Source organism: Varanus komodoensis, unplaced genomic scaffold (assembly GCF_004798865.1).
Source record: "Varanus komodoensis strain SLA01 unplaced genomic scaffold, ASM479886v1 scaffold15, whole genome shotgun sequence".
NCBI classification, from domain to species: Eukaryota; Metazoa; Chordata; class Lepidosauria; order Squamata; family Varanidae; genus Varanus; species Varanus komodoensis.
The window spans coordinates 19,620,734-19,638,539 of NW_025335440.1; the positions used below are offsets into that span (position 1 = coordinate 19,620,734).

The following is a 17,806-nucleotide window of genomic DNA, read 5'->3' on the forward strand; positions in this document are numbered from 1 at the left end:
AGAGAGAGAGAGAGAGAGAGAGAGAGAGAGAGAGAGAGAGAATAACTCCTATCTATTTTGAGATTTTCATTAGACATAAGACCCCATAATTTTGACCAGGGCAGAACCTGTAAACAGAAAAGCACAGCAAGAAAGTCACGAGACTGTAGTACCCGTATTACTAGCAACTTATTGTTTTCATTAGTACATTCTTCTCTTAATGCATGAATTGTAGAAATTTAAGCTAAAAATCTGTTTCCCCAAGATGACTTTTCATGAGAATTAAAGCTGTCTTCTTCATTCCATAACTCAACTTGTAAAATACGGGGCTCTGGATGAAAAGTCAGCCTAGAAAGTAAAAAGTTAAAAAACAGCAGTGTGATATACCTACCATTGATACTAATTGGATGAGTAGCAGCAAGAGTTTGTGCTGCTCGCAGGTGTTTTCGATTTAATTCCAAACATTCCAAAACCCACTTTTTCTTCCGATAAAGTTCATTTAAATCCATGCCTAAATATTGAGTTTTTAAAAAATTAAAAAAGAAAAAATATTATCTAAATGTGAAAAGTAACTTAGGAAAAGTGTGTGTGTGTGTACAGTGAGAAGTTTCAGTGTTCATATTCATCCTGGGATCAATATTCTTTGAAAGGAGGCAGAGGAGGCTTATGACAATTTGTACTATTTGCACATTCTTAAAAATGTGTGAGTTGAGCATAAGGCAGAGGTTCACAACACTAACATTCCAAGAGACTTTGCTCCCCGATTACGTTTCCAAAGAGACCATCACTGATACAGGTTGGTCCAGAAAGGTTTTCAGCCATTTGTGTTTCTCTTTCTATCCCAATCCAAAACCTGCTTTTGCTTCACTTAAGTGGGGAGATATGAGAGCTAAGTCCAGATTCCCAAATAACTCTTTTTCCAGAAGAGATACCCATTGAAAGACATCTACTTAAGAGAACAGGTATGTGCGCTGTACAGTACATGGTTGATATGTTTTACTTTTACATCATTGTTATCTTACTTTTATAAAATAAAAGAACTGTTGTTTAAAAGCAGGGTTGTTCATCTCTTTGCCAGAGCCATCAAGACAATCTCCAGCAGTTCATCTACTTCCATTAACACTGCCCTGCGTGAATCCCAGTCTTATGACCAAGAATCACAGGGTTCTAAGAATTTCAGGTGACATCCTGACAAACCCCTGAATGTAGGAGAATATAGTTTAGGAAGAAAGCTAAGAAAATGTTCTTCCATAAACAGCAAACCAACATGGTTATCTGAATGATGGGTTAGGAATCTGACAGTACTTCAGACTCATCACCATCTTTACAATTAAAATCAAAATTATTCAGGGAATTTTGCTGAGGAACTTATTTATTCTGTACTTACTTATAGGTCTGAATTTTCCACCTGCCTCTGAAATAGAAAGTTTCATTTCTTGTACATCTTGTACAACTGCTTTCAGGTCTTCTGTCAAAATCCTCCTTTGCTCATTTAATTCCTTCATTTTTTTCTCTACGAAACAAATTGAAGCATTTTATAGAACTATTAAAATATATGTATTAAGCATGATAGAATTATCTTTCATATCAAATAATAGAATTATAGTTTAAAAACTAATGGAATATACCTAAACCTCAAAGGAAGATCTGCCTTTCTAAAGTCACGACATAAATGATTTTAATAAACTGAATCCATTAACACTGCATTGCTATTATAAATATTTGCCCCAGAAGACTTTGTACTCTAAACATTTGGAAAGACTTCTGCACCAACCTGTATAATGGGTTACATTGCAAATATTTATCCAAAAGGAGATTTTCATCTTCCACATTTCTTTCATCAATTGCTACATTCTCCTAATCTACATTTTATAATACATATTATATAATGCAATTCATACATATAATTCATTTATACAAAATAAATACAAATACAATACAATATATATAATATATTTTAACATATCATGTGTTTCAAAACGCATTATTATACAAAGTTTGAATCACTCCAATACTGGCAAGACAGTCTAATGAAAATACTTGTGCATGCATACAATTGCAGTGAAAATCAGACATACTTCAGTCACACTGAAATCAAGTTGGGAAAGACTTCTCTAGAATATATGACAATTTCATGAGCTGCTGAGATCAATCTCACTTCAATCTCCCTTGATTTATAGTATGGATTAAGCATGATGAGAGATGGTTACAGTACAGGCAGATTTTGGCCTACAGTGGATTCAGCTGACTGTCATCAAAGTATATATTTTAATAGCTATTTCACCCACATCAATTTTCCTGAATTTGTAAGCTGCCAATTTAGACTGACGAGCCCAACTAGGATGCTTAACATGATCTTAAGTTTACACATCAATTAAATGGAAGGATCATATTGCAAGAGCTTGTGTTGAGGACCATAAGTGAAACAAGCAAAAGATATCACACATACACCTACCACTGATACTGCCTGGTTGTGTAGCTTCAAGAGCATGAGCATCGTCTAGCAATTTCACATTAGATTCCAAACTTTCCAATAAAAATTGCTTCCACAGAGATAATTCATGTAAGCCTTTTCCTATAAACAACAATGGTTTAGAATGATCTCTTTTTAAGTTTCAAATGGTCCTATTACTGAGCCTTATAAAATGAAGGAAGATATTCAAAACTGGTTCTTAAATTAAAAGAAAAACATTTTCTTTACAGCTGTTAAAGAGAGGAAACTGAAATTTTGCAGAATGCAGTGACTTTCAAGGAAGACCTAAATCTTTAGCAATATCACAGAAGTTGACAGTATTACTTATTTACATCAGATAATATCCAATGCCAATCCTAAATAGAGAAGACCCGCTGAAAAGAATGGAGCTTAAATTTGTTTTGATTAACTTATGTCACATTCATTTCAGTGGGTCTACTCTGTGTAGGATGGATATTGGCTATTATTCAGTATTTCTACACCAATTGTGTAAAGTATCTAAAGGGGCAGATACAATGGAATACAACAATAAATAATACAATTTCAAATCTAATAGATCATGTTAAATACAATGTAAACAAGCAGAAGGAATGCAGTGATCAAAAGCTTTATCCTTCTACCACCACAAATCTACTATTTCTGAATAGTGCTTTTTAGCAACAAAAGGAGAAAAGAGAAGATGCTAAGCAAGCTTCTCTGTAGAGAAAATTCAAAATCCAGAAAAGTATTACCAAGACTAAAAACACTTGCTTGAGCAACCAGCTACTTGGAGGGAAATTATTGACTCCTTGAAAATGTGGAGGGTACTAAGAACTGCTGGTTCAATCCTAGTAATCAAGGATATTGAATCCTAGTAATATTCAATCCTAGTAATCCTAGTAATATTGCTATGAAGAAGACAGTGTCTCAATCTCCTTTCAATGCACTTTTGTTGGCACTTTCCCCCTCTTAAAGGTGCTTGTCAGTTGACAGGTAGGCATGTGATCCCTTTGTGCATGAATTAGCCTAAATATTATTTATTTATTTAAAACATTAATATGCCATCCCTTAAGCATGGCATCTCAGGACGGCTTACAATACAGTCTGGTTTTGTCTTTCCCTTGACAGTTAAAACTGACAAGGAAGTTGACATGGTTAAACTACACATATTAGATCATCATACGGACATACTTGTGAAAGACCAACAAAAATAATAAAAATAGCAATAAAAAAGAAGTACAGACCAGTTACACATTTTCGGGCCTGATAAAAAGTTGAAGAATTAATGGCAGTCCTTTTTTGTCTTTGGCAAAAGGGCAATCACTGGTAAGATTGCAAAAGAAAGCAGCAGAGGGGGTTGCTGCTTGTTGTCATTTCTAACAACCTATGACACGATCTGTGTCATGATGGCTGGATTCAAATGACATGACAGCCCACAGTGGACAAGATCAAACCTAACACAAGCCATGTGTTCTCAAGGTAATATGTTCTTGAAAACAGACCACCTCCAAGAAACCATGGGTTCAGATGCCCCAATAACCCACCATGACTTGCTAGTCCTAGTGGTTTGTCATGTTTTGCAAACCAGACTGCTGTGTCAGATCTCTTATAGTGATAACCCATCTTCTCTCACCAGTACAGCAGTGAAATTTTTGTCTTTGTCTACAGACATTCTATTTCTGGAGCTAAGAGGAATGTAAGTTGCCAGCTGAAATTTATGTCCAACCTTTTGAATTGCTATACTTACATACAGCACACTGAAAAAATATACATATTTAACAGCCTATATTTAAAATACCATTATTTTCCACTCACCATCAGAACTTCTAGTCAGAGTTCCTGGTGAAGCACGATGTTGTATTTCTTGCATATCGTGCACAGTTGCCTCCAGCTCTGTAGTCAAATGTCTTCTTTGCTCATCTAGCTCCTGTAACTTACGCTCTACAAAATAATTTCAAGCCTAGTCATATCAACATATTAATATACACTGAAATAAGTAAAATAAGAAGTAAAATTAGAATACAATAACTTAAATCCAGATTCATTCATAACTTGTAGACCCACTGAAATCAGTGGGACTTAAGTTACTCTGACCAAGAGGCTTTTCGCATGCAAGATCAGCAAATCATGGGTTATGTAACACAAAATTTCCTACAGTGCATCCCAGATGCACTCTATAGCTTTTTTGAATGATTGGTTAATTTTATTAATTGTGGTCACTTGACATAGGCAGTCTTTTGACAGTCCTTAAGTAAGATTATTTAGATGTATATGCACCATTTATTTTTTGATATTGTAACAAACCTTACTATTGTTTCCTGCATTTCCCATTTTGAGAATCTGACTGCTGATACTATTATTAATACTTGATTGGTCTGGAAAAATCTACTGTTTCTGAATCTAAGTTGCATATTGTATTTTAACAATTGAAATAATGTAAGTTTGTTTTAATGATAATGTCTATGTTGTAATGAATCTGAAATGTAATTATAAATATGTCAGCATTGTTGAAATGAACTGTAGAACTGATTTTCTATACCAGTTGATATATGGTGTTTTGAAATAAATTGATAGTAGACTGTTACTGTAACAACTCTTTGATATATATGGACATTCTTGTGCTGTTAACTGTTTTGGACACATCTGTATGGAAGGGCAGTACAGACATTAAACAATAAGAATAGCAGAAGTAATACTAGTAATGCAGATTATTAATCTTCTACATGCCAATTGAACATTCCAGTACAGATAACAAATGCAGCCCTTGAAGAAGAATTATACACTCCTTTGAAATGAAAGACTCTAGTTCTTATATTTAAAGTTGTAACTGATAGCATGAAAAATCACTGGATTCATACCACTGATACTGCCTGGCTGGGCAGCTGCAAGAGCTTCAGCTTCTTGTAGTTCTTTCTTCTTTGATTCCAAACTTTCAAGCAACATTTGTTTCTTCTCAGAGAGTTCATATAATTCTCTTTCTGTAAGCAGATATTTTTGGAATGATTTATTGAAAAATGGTTTCAAGTGTTCTGATTGCAAATATATATGCTTTATGGAATGACAGAAAAAACATTTCAAGTGTCCTTGCAGCTCACAGACTCTCATAACGACACCAGCACATCTAACCTTTCAGTCACAAGAAAAGGGCATGAAACATAGACTATATCTCTAATAGCAAGGATCTTGTAGAGCAATGGGGACTGTTTTTGTGGAATGGCACATTCATCAGCAGACAGACTCTTGTGTCCATCTGCATTCTTTGTGCACCCTGGCTCCAGGGAGGGGAAAATCTGGAACTTGGAATGCATCTGGCAGTGCCCACAAGAAGCTACACATTAAAATAAAAATTTAAGCTCCTTTGAAATCCAATTGCAGTGAAGAGGAAAAGTAGAAGAAAGCATGAACATGTTACAATGGATTATTTCATAGAAATGACTAACTCTTCATCTTTCATTATAACTTTTCAGCTAAGCAGTAAAATGCTTTAAATTAGATAAGCAGAAAAATATGGGAGAAATTGGTTCTTCAATTCTATCTAGATTCAAAGTTATGAAACTGGTGTCCCTCAGGGATACAGTGAATAACCAAGGAGGCTGAAGTGCCTCTCAGGGATACTCTGTCAGTCCTCTTATACTGATAACCGGTATTATATGATCAGTACAGGAGCGACACTGCTCTAATTGTTATTTGTTCTACGGATAATCTGCTTCAAGAGCTAAGAACATACAAGCCATGCTGGATCAGACCAAGGGTCCATCTGCTCTAGCATTCAGTTCATGCAGTGCCCAACCAACTGCCCTGGGAAGCCCACAAGCAGAACATGAGTGCAACAGTCTACAATTAAAATATTATTTATTTGTTACTCACCACCAGCTCTTCCAGTCAGAGTTCTTGGTGAAGCACGATCTAGTATGTTTTGTATATTATGCACAGTTGCCTCCAACTCTGTAGTTAAATGTCTTCTTTGCTCATCTAGCTCCTGTAACTTATGTTCTACAAAATAATTTCAGCCCTAGTCATATCAAAATAATAACTACATTAAATTAAAACATGCAACTACTTTAAATAGATTGAATCCAGGGAGCATGACAAATAATTATATTCATACCACTAATAATGCCTGGGTGAGTCACTGCAAGAATTTCAGCTTCCTGTAGTTCTTTCTTCTTGGATTCCAAACTTTCAAGCAATATTTGTTTCTTCGCAGATAGTTCATATAATTCTTTTTCTGTAAGCAAATTTGTTTTGAGTGATCAATTGAAAAATAACCTCAATGGTTCTCATTATGAACATATATTTTTGGGTATGATGGATCTAAAATCATATTAAATATTCTCTTTGCTTGCACAATCACAAAACAAAGCTGGCCCATCTGCCTTTTCTCTCTTGAGGGAAGAGTTTGGAATTTGGACTATAACTTTCATTGTTAGGACCTTCGTGACTCTGCAGATCTACAGGGGCTGTTATTGTGCATTGGCACCTTCATCAGCAGGTAGACCCTTGAGCCCATTTGCCTCCTTCAAGTTACCTGCCTCTGGGGGGAAAAACCCTGGAATGCATCATTAATGGCCAGGAGCCAGAAGAGTATACACACTAACATGATATAATTTCAAGCTGCTTTGGAATCCAATCACAGAAAAGTGGAAGAGGAGGAAGATATTTATTAAAAATTGATTATTTCATTGAAAAGACAAACTCTGAATCTATCATGACAGATGTCACAGAGTACAGGAGTTAAATGAAGTACTTCTGGCAATGTAATTCAGAAATATCAAGGGGATTAATAGAACATTTCCACACAAAACCATTTCTCAGGAATTGCCACCCTTTGTACAATCACTTTTTATGGAACATCCAGAGTACAATGTTTCTAATTCATAGACTTTCAATGTTTTTTGTATTCCCCTACCATGTTTTGTTCATCCTGATGTGTGGCAAGAAAAATAACATTTTGTAATTAAACATTACTGCAGCTCCAGGCTGCCCAAAGCACCAACATTTTTCTGTGCATCTGAACCTTTACATGAAGCAACTCTTATCTGCACATTCTATTGACCCTAGCAGGTAGACCAATGAATAATTGAGACCCAGTGTGGTGTAGTGGTTAAGAGCGTGGGACTGGGACTCAGACGATCTGGGTTCTAGTCCCCACTCAGCCATGGAGCCAACTGGGTGACTTTGGGCCAGTCACAGACTCTCAGCCCAACCTACCTCACAAGGTTGTTGTTGTGGGGATAAGATGGAGGAGGAGAATGATGTAAGCTGCCTTGAGCCCTTTGTAGGAAAAAGTCAGGATATAAATAAATAAATAAATAAATAAATTCCCTGGAATAGCACCTGTGCAAGTTGGAATTAAGATTGCCAGGAGAAATATCAACAAACTCAGATATGCAGATGATACCATTCTAATGGCAGAAAGTGAAGAGAAACTAAAGAGCCTCGTGATGCAGGTGAAGGAGGAGAGCGCAAAAGTTGGCTTGAAACTCAACATCAAGAAAACTAAGATCATGGCATCCAGCCCTATCACTTCCTGGCAAATAGATGGGGAAGAAATGGAGGTAGTGACAGACTTTATTTTCCTGGGCTCCAAGATCACTGCAGACGGGGACTGCAGCCAAGAAATCAAAAGACGCTTGCTCCTGGGGAGGAAGACTATGGCATATCTAGACAGCATACTAAAAAGCAGAGACATCACCCTGCCAACAAAAGTGTGTATAGTCAAGGCTACGGTTTTCCCATTGAGAAGTATTTGAACTGTAGGTTTAGGTTTAGTCAGCTCGATATGCCACTTTAATTGGGTTTGCAACTACTGAAATACTGTGCATATTTAAAAACTTATCTGTAAATATTGATAATTTTCTGCACACCACTGGATCTTCTAATCAGAACTCTTTGTGAAGCATCATGTTGTATTTCTTCAATATCCTGTATAGTTGCCTCCAAATCTATAATCAATTGTCTTCTCTGCTCATCTAGCACCTGCAGTTTATGCACTATAAAATAATTTCAAGCCAATTCATGTCAAAATATTAGTATAAATTGAAATGCCAACATGAAATTGTGCAATTAGTAGAAAATGAATAGGGTCCAGTTTTAGTCATAATTAGGCTCCACTGAAATTAATGGGACTCAATTTTGTAATGAGTGAAGTACCATTGATTTAAATGAGTCTGCTATGACTAGATCAATATCTAACCCACATTTTTTCATACTAATGGTTAGCTCTAGATACCACCCTCTAAACCACTTCGTATTTATTGGCTGGCTCCACACATCATGACAAGCAACCCCAAACTGTTTCCACAGTGCACATTTTTTTGCCTGGATATGGGTCACAAATGACCAAGTATTTTCCACACTATCATGGTTTCCACCCGCATGACTTAGTTCTTGTGCTGTTGGCATGTATACTATCAGCCACTGCACCTGAACTTCAATGCCACACTAGATGGGTGGAACAGCTCCTGCAGTTACTGCTCCTTCCGGAGGACTCTATGGTAGCTGCATACCAGGCAAGGAAACAACGATGCAATCTTTAGGTGACTGGAGAAACCATAGTGAAGCATGGAAACCATAGAACAGACGGTTGTTTCTTATTAACATGCTGTGACATGATTCAGACAACACAACAAATGATACTGAGCAAGAAACCATCATGGCTTGTCATGCTGTGCAAAGTCACTCATTATCTTAGTAATCCATACAGCAGTCTTATAAAATACTTTTATTCCTACATTGACTATGACAATCCATCTGTGGGAGTACATATTAGACAGTTTTGTTTCAGCATCGTACAAGTGTTATTCTAAAAGAGAAAACTGCCCTGATAAGACCCTGTATGTTTTGCTAAATGTTACTTCCAAGGCAATTGAACTTTTTTTCACCAAGTTGTAATTTGGGGGAAAAAAAGGTAAATGCCTCTACTGACAACATGCAGCATATTAGACCTATATAAGGTTCAAGTGTCATTCTTGAGAATAAGGGACCTATCTGAGTTGTTTTCAAATATATTTGGTTTTCAGAAACTTTTTGATTCAGTTTGAACAGAACAACATGACTGTCAGTAAGATGGCAAAGAACTAGTGTACATTTCCAATTACAATGGGCACGAGCAACAGCAGCTAAATTTCTAAACAAATTTCCACCAAGTGAGGCAGTAACTCTGGCCTGAGGGGGAATTGAAACCTAGGTACCATGCTCTGGTACCTAGTGTATTAAACTTAGCATACTTGCTTAGTTTCATAAATCCTGGTTGTTGTGATAAGCAAAAAGAGCACTTCACTTGAGTTAGGTGGCCTCTTTGCAATCTTTAAATAAGATTATTCGCTACCCAGAACTTTTTATATTAGCAGTTACATTGGCAGATATATTAGCAGTCCTTCACCTGATCCTTATGAGAATCTGGCTGCTGATTATTTATTAACATCTGACAACTCTGAAAAGTTCTAGTGTATCAGATTCTAACTTAGCTAATTTGTGTTAACAGTTGGTAACAGTCAAGTGTCTTTGGTTCAACTAGCTAATAGTTCTGGCTCGGCAAAGGTAGAAATAGCTCTTAGATTGATATATTGAAGTTTGCAAGCAAACCTACACTCCTGAGTTAGACACAGTATGTCCACCCTGCCTGAATAAACCCATGTCTGTATGCTTCCCTACACATGGCCCTTCCCATGGTGTATCCCTATTGCCTGTGAGACACCTTCACATTTCCTGGTAGGGAGGGTGGCTGCCCCACAGCAGAGGGAGAACAGACATATAACGCTATCCCTCAGCCTACTGTGGCCTTTTCTGATCTAGCATCCACCAGATGAGTTGCAATATAACTCCCATAATAGGAATTGTAGTCCAACACATCTGGAGGGTACCTGGTTGAAGTAGGCTAGTATACTAAGCAGGCCTTAGTTTGCTACAATAAAGCATTCACATCAACCTACACAGCCGACAAAGAGCTGGACACACGGTACTCACCCTGTCTGATTGAAGCCATGCCCAGTAGTGGCACTAGGCATACTCCATGCTAAATGCATCCCCATAGCAATCTCTTCTATTGCTATGTTTCAGATGTATGGACTGCAGAGCCACGTGCTGGTTCCATGAAATCTGAACAGATTCTGGATTCTGTTCCATGAAATCTGTGTTTGTGCTGACTCAGATGAAGGATGTGGACTCAGCATGCAAACTTCAAATTTTTAAAATGGGCCACAATTTGCCCTTTTTTTGGCAAATACCTGGGGAAATGGTGCTTCCATATTTCTCATGGTGTTAGAACAAAAAGAACTCAAGTATAAAAAATTAGTGCCAATTTATACAAATTGCTCCAATTGTACTAACTGCAAAATGGCATTAGAGAACACCTAATAGTAGAATGGGTTATTTATCTCAGTTACTTCCAACAGGTGTAATTGCAGTAAAATTGTTCTATTTGGTGAATTATTTTTTAAATTTTGGACAATGGGAAAATATGCTAATCTTATCCTATTTTCATTGTATCTGTATGTTGTAAAAATTCTTGTGAACAACCAAGAAAACTTTGGCCCTTGGAATAATCTAGAAATGAAATAAACATATAATATATGTTTTTGCAAATATGTTAAGCAATTTCAGAGAAACTGGGATAAAAAAGAATCGACTCAGTTTTGGTCACATAGTTAGAAATGTGTCAAAAGTCCCTTGATTAAAAATGGAATGAGCCTTACAACGTTGCACATCCCTATGCCAAGTTTTAGGCACATAGATGTCAATGTCTTGGCCCTATGGTAGTGATGGATAGGCAAACAGAGATGCACAACCCCCCCTTTATTATTATTATACAGAAGATTTATAATGAATTTAATTATACTGAACTTAGTATTATTAAAATGTCCTGTTGTACAACTGGAACAATTTGTAATTGATATAGTATGTTTCAAAACAAATTGGCAGTATTTGGTTACTGTAATGAAACTCTTATTTGTATCCATGTTCTTGTATTGCAGGCCACATTGGACACTTCCATGTGGAAGATTAGTATATAAATTAAATAACAACAAGAACAGGAGTAGCAGTACTAGGAATATCCAGAAGCAATCTACAGCAATGCAGAATCTGCTTGGCCCATGACCATATACCCAACTGAAATAAAAGGCCTTAGTTCCAGACACTTATGTTTAACATTGTAATTGGAAACATGAAAAATGACTCTGTTCATACCACTGATACTGCCTGGCTGGGCAGCTGCAAGAGCTTCAGCTTCTTTTAGTTCATTCCTCTTTGATTCCAAAACTTTAAGCAGCATTTGTTTCTTCTCAGAAAGTTCATATAGTTCCCTTTCTGTAAACAGATTGTTTTTGAAATGACCTGTTCAAAAATCATTTTCAGTCTTTTTGCTGCTCACACAGACATACAACAGAGCTAGCCCATCTAAATCTATCTTCCTCTTTCCTCTTGAGGATAGAACGTGGACTATATCGGTAAACGTCAGGACCTTTGTGACTCTGCAGGTCAATGGAGACTACTTTTGTAGATTGGTACCTTCACTGTGGTGCAGATTCTTGAGCCCATCTGCATCCTTCATGCACCCTGCCTCTGTGGAGGGAAAAATCTGGAACTTGGAATGAATCTGACAGGAGGCTGAAAGAGCCTTTCAGGGGAACTGTGTCAGTCCTCTTACACTGATAACCACTTAGAGACAAAATATGTGAGTGAGCCTGGCTAGTGCTGAGACAAAGACTATAGCATTCCCATACAGAGTCCCTAGAGATATTCCCAGTTTTTCACTAGAGATATTCACAGGTTTTTCACTTCTAAAGGGTTCTGAGGTTTCAAGCACCTGATGAGGGGTTTAGACCCTATCCCTCATGGGTATGACAGGAGGTCCTACTGTATGATGAAAATTTTCATCAGTTCCCTTGTGAGGAAGAGAACCAGTGAAAAGAGGCACAGCAATGAACTTGAGCTGTGGTGGAAGCTAGTAGGGTCCTGCAATGCAGGCCTTGTTATGGAGCTGATAGCAAACACCTACTCATTCACTGGTGTTGATGTTATGAGGTGCCCTTTATCCATCATCTCTGATGAGCCAGGCTTTTTAGCTGAGCCAGGCAAGATGGAGGCTTTGCCCACAAAATGGAAGACATCCACAGCCTATAGATGACTTACATCTGTCTTTTGATAGCCTCAATAATGACAAGGCTAATTAGGCTTACAACACTGCATGTCCCTTTCTAAATAGTTAAGGTAATTAATTTATATTCACCTCTGGATCTTCCTGTTAGAGCTGCCAATGAAGGACGACGCTGCATTTCTTGTATATTGTGTAAAGTTGCCTTTAAATCTTCAGTCAAACGTCTTCTTTGTTCTGCTATTTCCTGTAGTTTAGAATCTACGAAGTAATTTCAGTAATTTCATTGAAAATTAAAATATATTAATATTTGGTATGAATTAACTATATAAAATAGAAAAATGTAATTCATATACAATATACTCTAGAATATAAAATCACTGTTCATTTTATAGGTCATTTAATGCACATAATCTTAGGGTGCTTCTCAGTAAGGCTTTTATTATTCAGTCTCACTGGCTCACTCACATAATTTTATACAGAGGAATCATTCTACAACATTAAACATCCTGCATTTTGTAACTGTTTCTTCTTTTTCTTAGTAAAAAACCCAACAATATTAAGGAAGGAAAAATGAAGTATTCACACAATGTTTTCAGATTGTTAGCACTAGGAGCTCTCTATCTGAAAGTACACTCAATATTTTAAACCAGTGGTTTTCATCCACCAGTCCACAGGAGATTTCCTGCCAGTCCATGGGAGGGCTGCATCCCACTTGCCATGGAGTGGCATGGGGACTGGCTGTGCTCCACCACCTCTTCCTCGGTTGGCATCACATTCGCAGGGTGTGCACTGGTGCCACCACAGAGGCCAGGGAGGGGAGATGCCAATATTTTGTTCTTTCATTGGCATTTTTTGTTGCTTGGTTGTCTTGGTTGTTTTGAAGAATTTTCATTTTTTGGAATCATGTTTGGAAACTAATACACTGAATACAGTATTTTGTGTATAGTGCTTTTTGTTTCTGCCTTGGTGGTTTTCCTCTTTTTGCTGGTCAGTTTGGCACTGGCCTGAAATTTAAACAAAGGAACATTTAAAGTGAAGTACATATGCATACAACTGTAGATATCATCATGAAAAATCATAGAAAACGTACCACTGACACTGCCAGGTTGGGCGGCTGCAAGAGCCTGAGCTTCCTGTAGTTCTTTTCGATTGGATGCCAAATTTTCTAATAACAAGTACTTCTTCTCAGAAAGTTCAAATAATTCCCTTTCTGCAAAATTAGATATTCTATAATCATCTCTTTAATAATAATTTTGAAGTGGCCTCATTGCCACAGTACCACAAAAATTGAAGACACTTGTTTAAAAATAATTTGTTTTAAATGACAGTTTCCTTATCTCTGTCAACACACAGCTTAAGACAGGATAAACAAGACAAATTAAATCCTTCTGGGAATGCAGACACATAGCCTCTTAAGGGACCTAGCCTCTGCGAATATCAGAGATCCATGATGATGATTAAGGGCAGAAGTCTGCAATGATGGCTTTCTTAGGGCAGACCCCATGTCAACAAATGTCAAGATCGATGAGTCAAGCAGGCCAAAAGCCTGCCCCATCAAAGGTCTTTATGAGCCTTCAGAGGGTGGGGGAAGATGTTCTCAGATTAGATGTGGCCATTGAGAAGGACTTATCACAGCCAGTTAAAACCATACCCCTCACCCTGAAAATATACTTAGCATCACAGATGGCTCCCCTAAAGTTCAAATGACTAACTGGAGTGGATACATTCTCACACAGACATTGCTGCCACCAACCCTCACCATTTGGATTTCCTAAGCAGAATAGAATTAAAATAAAAGATCAATACAAATCAAATGCAATGCAAGATTACATGTGGGCAGGGGGTATAGTTAACCTGTTGCTACCAAGTTTTCTGGAGTTGGCTTCAAATTCAAACTTCATGATCAGGGGGAAGAGTCAATTTCTGAGCTGGGCAGATCTTTAAAGTTCCAGAAAGGATACCATACTATCCTCTTCTCTCTCTGGAGACAACTATGAATTAACATTAGTTTTTCAGTTAAAAAGACCCGCAGTACCATTTATTTTCGACTTACCACTGGGTTTTACAGTTACAGGTATTTCTGGGGCAAGATGCTGCAATTTTTGTATATCATGCACAGTTGCCTCTAGATCTTCAGCCAAATGTCTTCTTTGCTCATCTAACTGTTTTCTTCTAAAATCTACAAAATAATTTCAGACCAATTTATAGCTAAATATAATGAAAACTACTATATTAAGTAAAAACTATGAAATTACCTATAGTAAAATAGCAGTGCAATTAAAATTAGATACTACTTCAATTTTCAGATTATTTCATATTAATTGACTGCATTAAGATCTAGCACAAAACCATGATTCCTCTCCATACATGAGCTAAAACTATTTTTATAAGATTTTAAGGGCTTTCAAAGGATAGCCAAATGAGTGTATACTTGAAACTGGTTTATAAACCAAGATTTGGGCAAGCTTTGGTTTTCTGTTATGACTGAACAGACACACAGTGTTGATATACAACTTCAGGCACTCTTAGATGAGAGTGCAGATTCCAGTTGTTTAAATACAGAAACAGTCATTTACTGCAATGCAAACATGTATTGGAAATTGAAGCACCTTAATTCCAAGCATATATACTTAATCTTATAACTGAAAGGCATGAGAAATTACAGCATACATACCACCAACACTGCCACGTTGGGTAGCTGCAAGAGCTTGAGCTTCTTGTAGATCTTTCAAATTTTCCAATAACAGTTGTTTCTTCTCTGATAGTTCATATAGTTCTTTCTCTGTAAAAGATATGTTGCTAAATCATTTCATCAGAAACTGTTCCACAATATTCTTATTACTCATAGAGTCAGATAAAACAAAAAGTATATACAATGGATAATTTCAGAAAAACAAGATTTTCATTGTTTTTCTAAGAAACTAAATCAAGTCTTTCAGTTAAATGTAGCAAAGTAACTTCAGATGGGAGCAAGCCTTTGACAATCCTACAGGAGCATCATGCTTTTTTAGGGCAAAGATCTGTAACTATTACCCTCATATGAACATGGTAAGAAATGCCCACCACAGTACAAGCTCCACTCTAATCTCTCTCTGTGAACTCTTGAAAGCAAGGAAAACAGTGACTGTGCCTCACTCTCCCAGTTAGCACAAAACAGAAAGATAAACCTAATATATAATCTTGAATTAATCAGTTACAAGAGATCTAATAAAGTAAAAACAAACAGTTCAATACTGCTTCTAGCAACAAGAAGAGTGTACATGAGCAAGTGAACATCATAATAATTTTTAGAAGCTACTGAAGTAGGCTCTAGAATACCTCTGCAGTAAGTTTATCATTAATTGGGTTTTGTATTACCATCTTATTTTAAACCAAAAAATGGCTTATGAAGCAACTAAAGGACATAAAAGCAATCAATGGAAAATTGAAGAATTCCTATCTGCTTTCTCCCTCCCTATTACAAAAGCCTCACATTGGTAGGTGAAAGGGGAATAGTTCTCTACTGAAAATCAATACAGACATGATGGAAAGGAGCCTGACTTCTGCTTCTGATGATAGCAGTTACAACCCTGACAACTAAAGAAAGGAGAGGTTTCCACTGGGATTCAATGCAACCATCATGGAAAGGTGTCAGTCTGATAGCTCTTCTCCCTCTGAAAGTGTCACTGATGACAGTGGCAGGCAACACTGAAGCAAAATGCATCAAAAATGCCCCCTTAAAACTCAAGGTCATTTATTCTGTATTTACCACCAGGTTTTTCAGTTAGACTTTTCTCTGAAGCAAAACGCTGTGCTTTTATTATGTCCACAACAGTTTGATCTAGATCTTCAGTCAAACATCTTCTTTCTGCAGCTAGTTCCTGTAGTTGTTGTTCTATTAAAAAAATAAATTCATAACTCTCTCTCTCTCTCTCTCTATATATATATATGAATGAAACAATATTGAATTGTATTTAATAGTATCTATAAAATGTAAATATACTTAGCATGTATATAGTGCTGTATCACTCCATATATATTATACATGATAATGCTAAGGTTCCTGAGGATTGAGGCCTAGCTTTGGTGATTCCAATCTACAAAAATGGACAGAGAGACCTACCCATCAATTACCGCCCTATTAACCACCTTAGTACAGTCAGTAAACCATATGCTAGACACCTGTATTATAAACTTCAGGACTGGGTTGTAACTGAGAATATTTTGGCTGATAAGCAGGCAGGTTTTAGAAAAGGTCACTCAATCATTGACCATGCACTAACCCTGGCGCCAAAAATTCTTCTGGCGCACGCTCTTCACTCTGTGCAGCATACATTGACCTCAGATGTGCTTTTGATCTCATCTCCAGTATATACCCACAGCAATTAAAGTCTTCTCAGCTAAGATTCAAGCCCAGCTCCTGTTTGGAGCTCAAGTGGGACCCTAGAGGTCTTTTCTTTCCTTGGAAATAGTTCAGTCTAAATTCCTGAGGACCATTGTCCAAGCACCCCTCTGTGTCTCAAACATGGTCCTTCAATGTGAATCTGGCCTTCTTAAAATTGAAACTTCAGCCTGGATTTACATCTTTTCTTACTGGCTCAAGCTTCTCTTCTTTCCAGCTGGGTTGGTCCCTTTAATAATGACTGACAGCTTTCAGAGCTCATGGAGCCAGGCAATATAGGCCAAATTGCAATTGTATGGTTATTCATGGCCAGCTGTCTCCCTGATGGGCTATGAACAGATGTTAGCAGAACTTAAACAGTGGGTCATTGATTTAGAGCTACAAACAGTTTATCCAATTCTATCCAGAAATACTTTCCTGAACCATTCCGCACATCTTCTTCACCAGCTAGATATCTCAGTAGCATAACAATCCCCAAATTTAGAATGGATTTATCTCTAGCCAGATTTAATGCCCTCCCAACAACCATTACTGAAGGGAGATATAAAAAAATACCCCTTGAACAGAGATTGTGTCCATGTGGGGGAAAAACGATTGCTGGAGCATGTTACTGCCCTCTCTATACAGGTGCTCACCAGGAACTGTTATCTCCACTCCTTTCTAAATATTCCAGTTACTCCTATTCTCTTTATCTTAAGTTACTTTCAACCAATCAATCCAATTTTATCTCACTGACTACAGCCAAATACTGTTTGGTAGTTTGTACAGTGCATGGTAGAATTAACGCTAAATGTTGTTAGAATGCTTTTAGAATGCTACAAGAATGCTTTTATTTTATTTTCTTAATTATTGTAATTTTATTAGTACTGCATTTTTCTTATTTTTAACTAATTGT

General features: G+C 37.0%; 1 protein-coding gene across 1 annotated transcript in view; it reads right to left on the reverse strand.

Moving 5' to 3' along the window:
• CCDC7 (coiled-coil domain containing 7) overlaps positions 1 to 17,806 on the reverse strand; it is a 125,608-nt gene that overhangs the window by 52,432 nt on the left and 55,370 nt on the right. Inside the window, exons 21-32 of the mRNA XM_044425013.1 lie at positions 15,205 to 15,312; positions 14,584 to 14,709; positions 13,621 to 13,740; positions 12,663 to 12,788; positions 11,621 to 11,740; positions 6,540 to 6,659; positions 6,299 to 6,424; positions 5,290 to 5,409; positions 4,247 to 4,372; positions 2,435 to 2,554; positions 1,367 to 1,492; positions 371 to 490 (exon numbers count right to left, since the gene is read on the reverse strand). Coding sequence (XP_044280948.1) covers positions 371 to 490; positions 1,367 to 1,492; positions 2,435 to 2,554; positions 4,247 to 4,372; positions 5,290 to 5,409; positions 6,299 to 6,424; positions 6,540 to 6,659; positions 11,621 to 11,740; positions 12,663 to 12,788; positions 13,621 to 13,740; positions 14,584 to 14,709; positions 15,205 to 15,312 — 1,458 coding nt within the window. The remainder of the gene's footprint in view (positions 1 to 370; positions 491 to 1,366; positions 1,493 to 2,434; positions 2,555 to 4,246; positions 4,373 to 5,289; positions 5,410 to 6,298; positions 6,425 to 6,539; positions 6,660 to 11,620; positions 11,741 to 12,662; positions 12,789 to 13,620; positions 13,741 to 14,583; positions 14,710 to 15,204; positions 15,313 to 17,806) is intronic.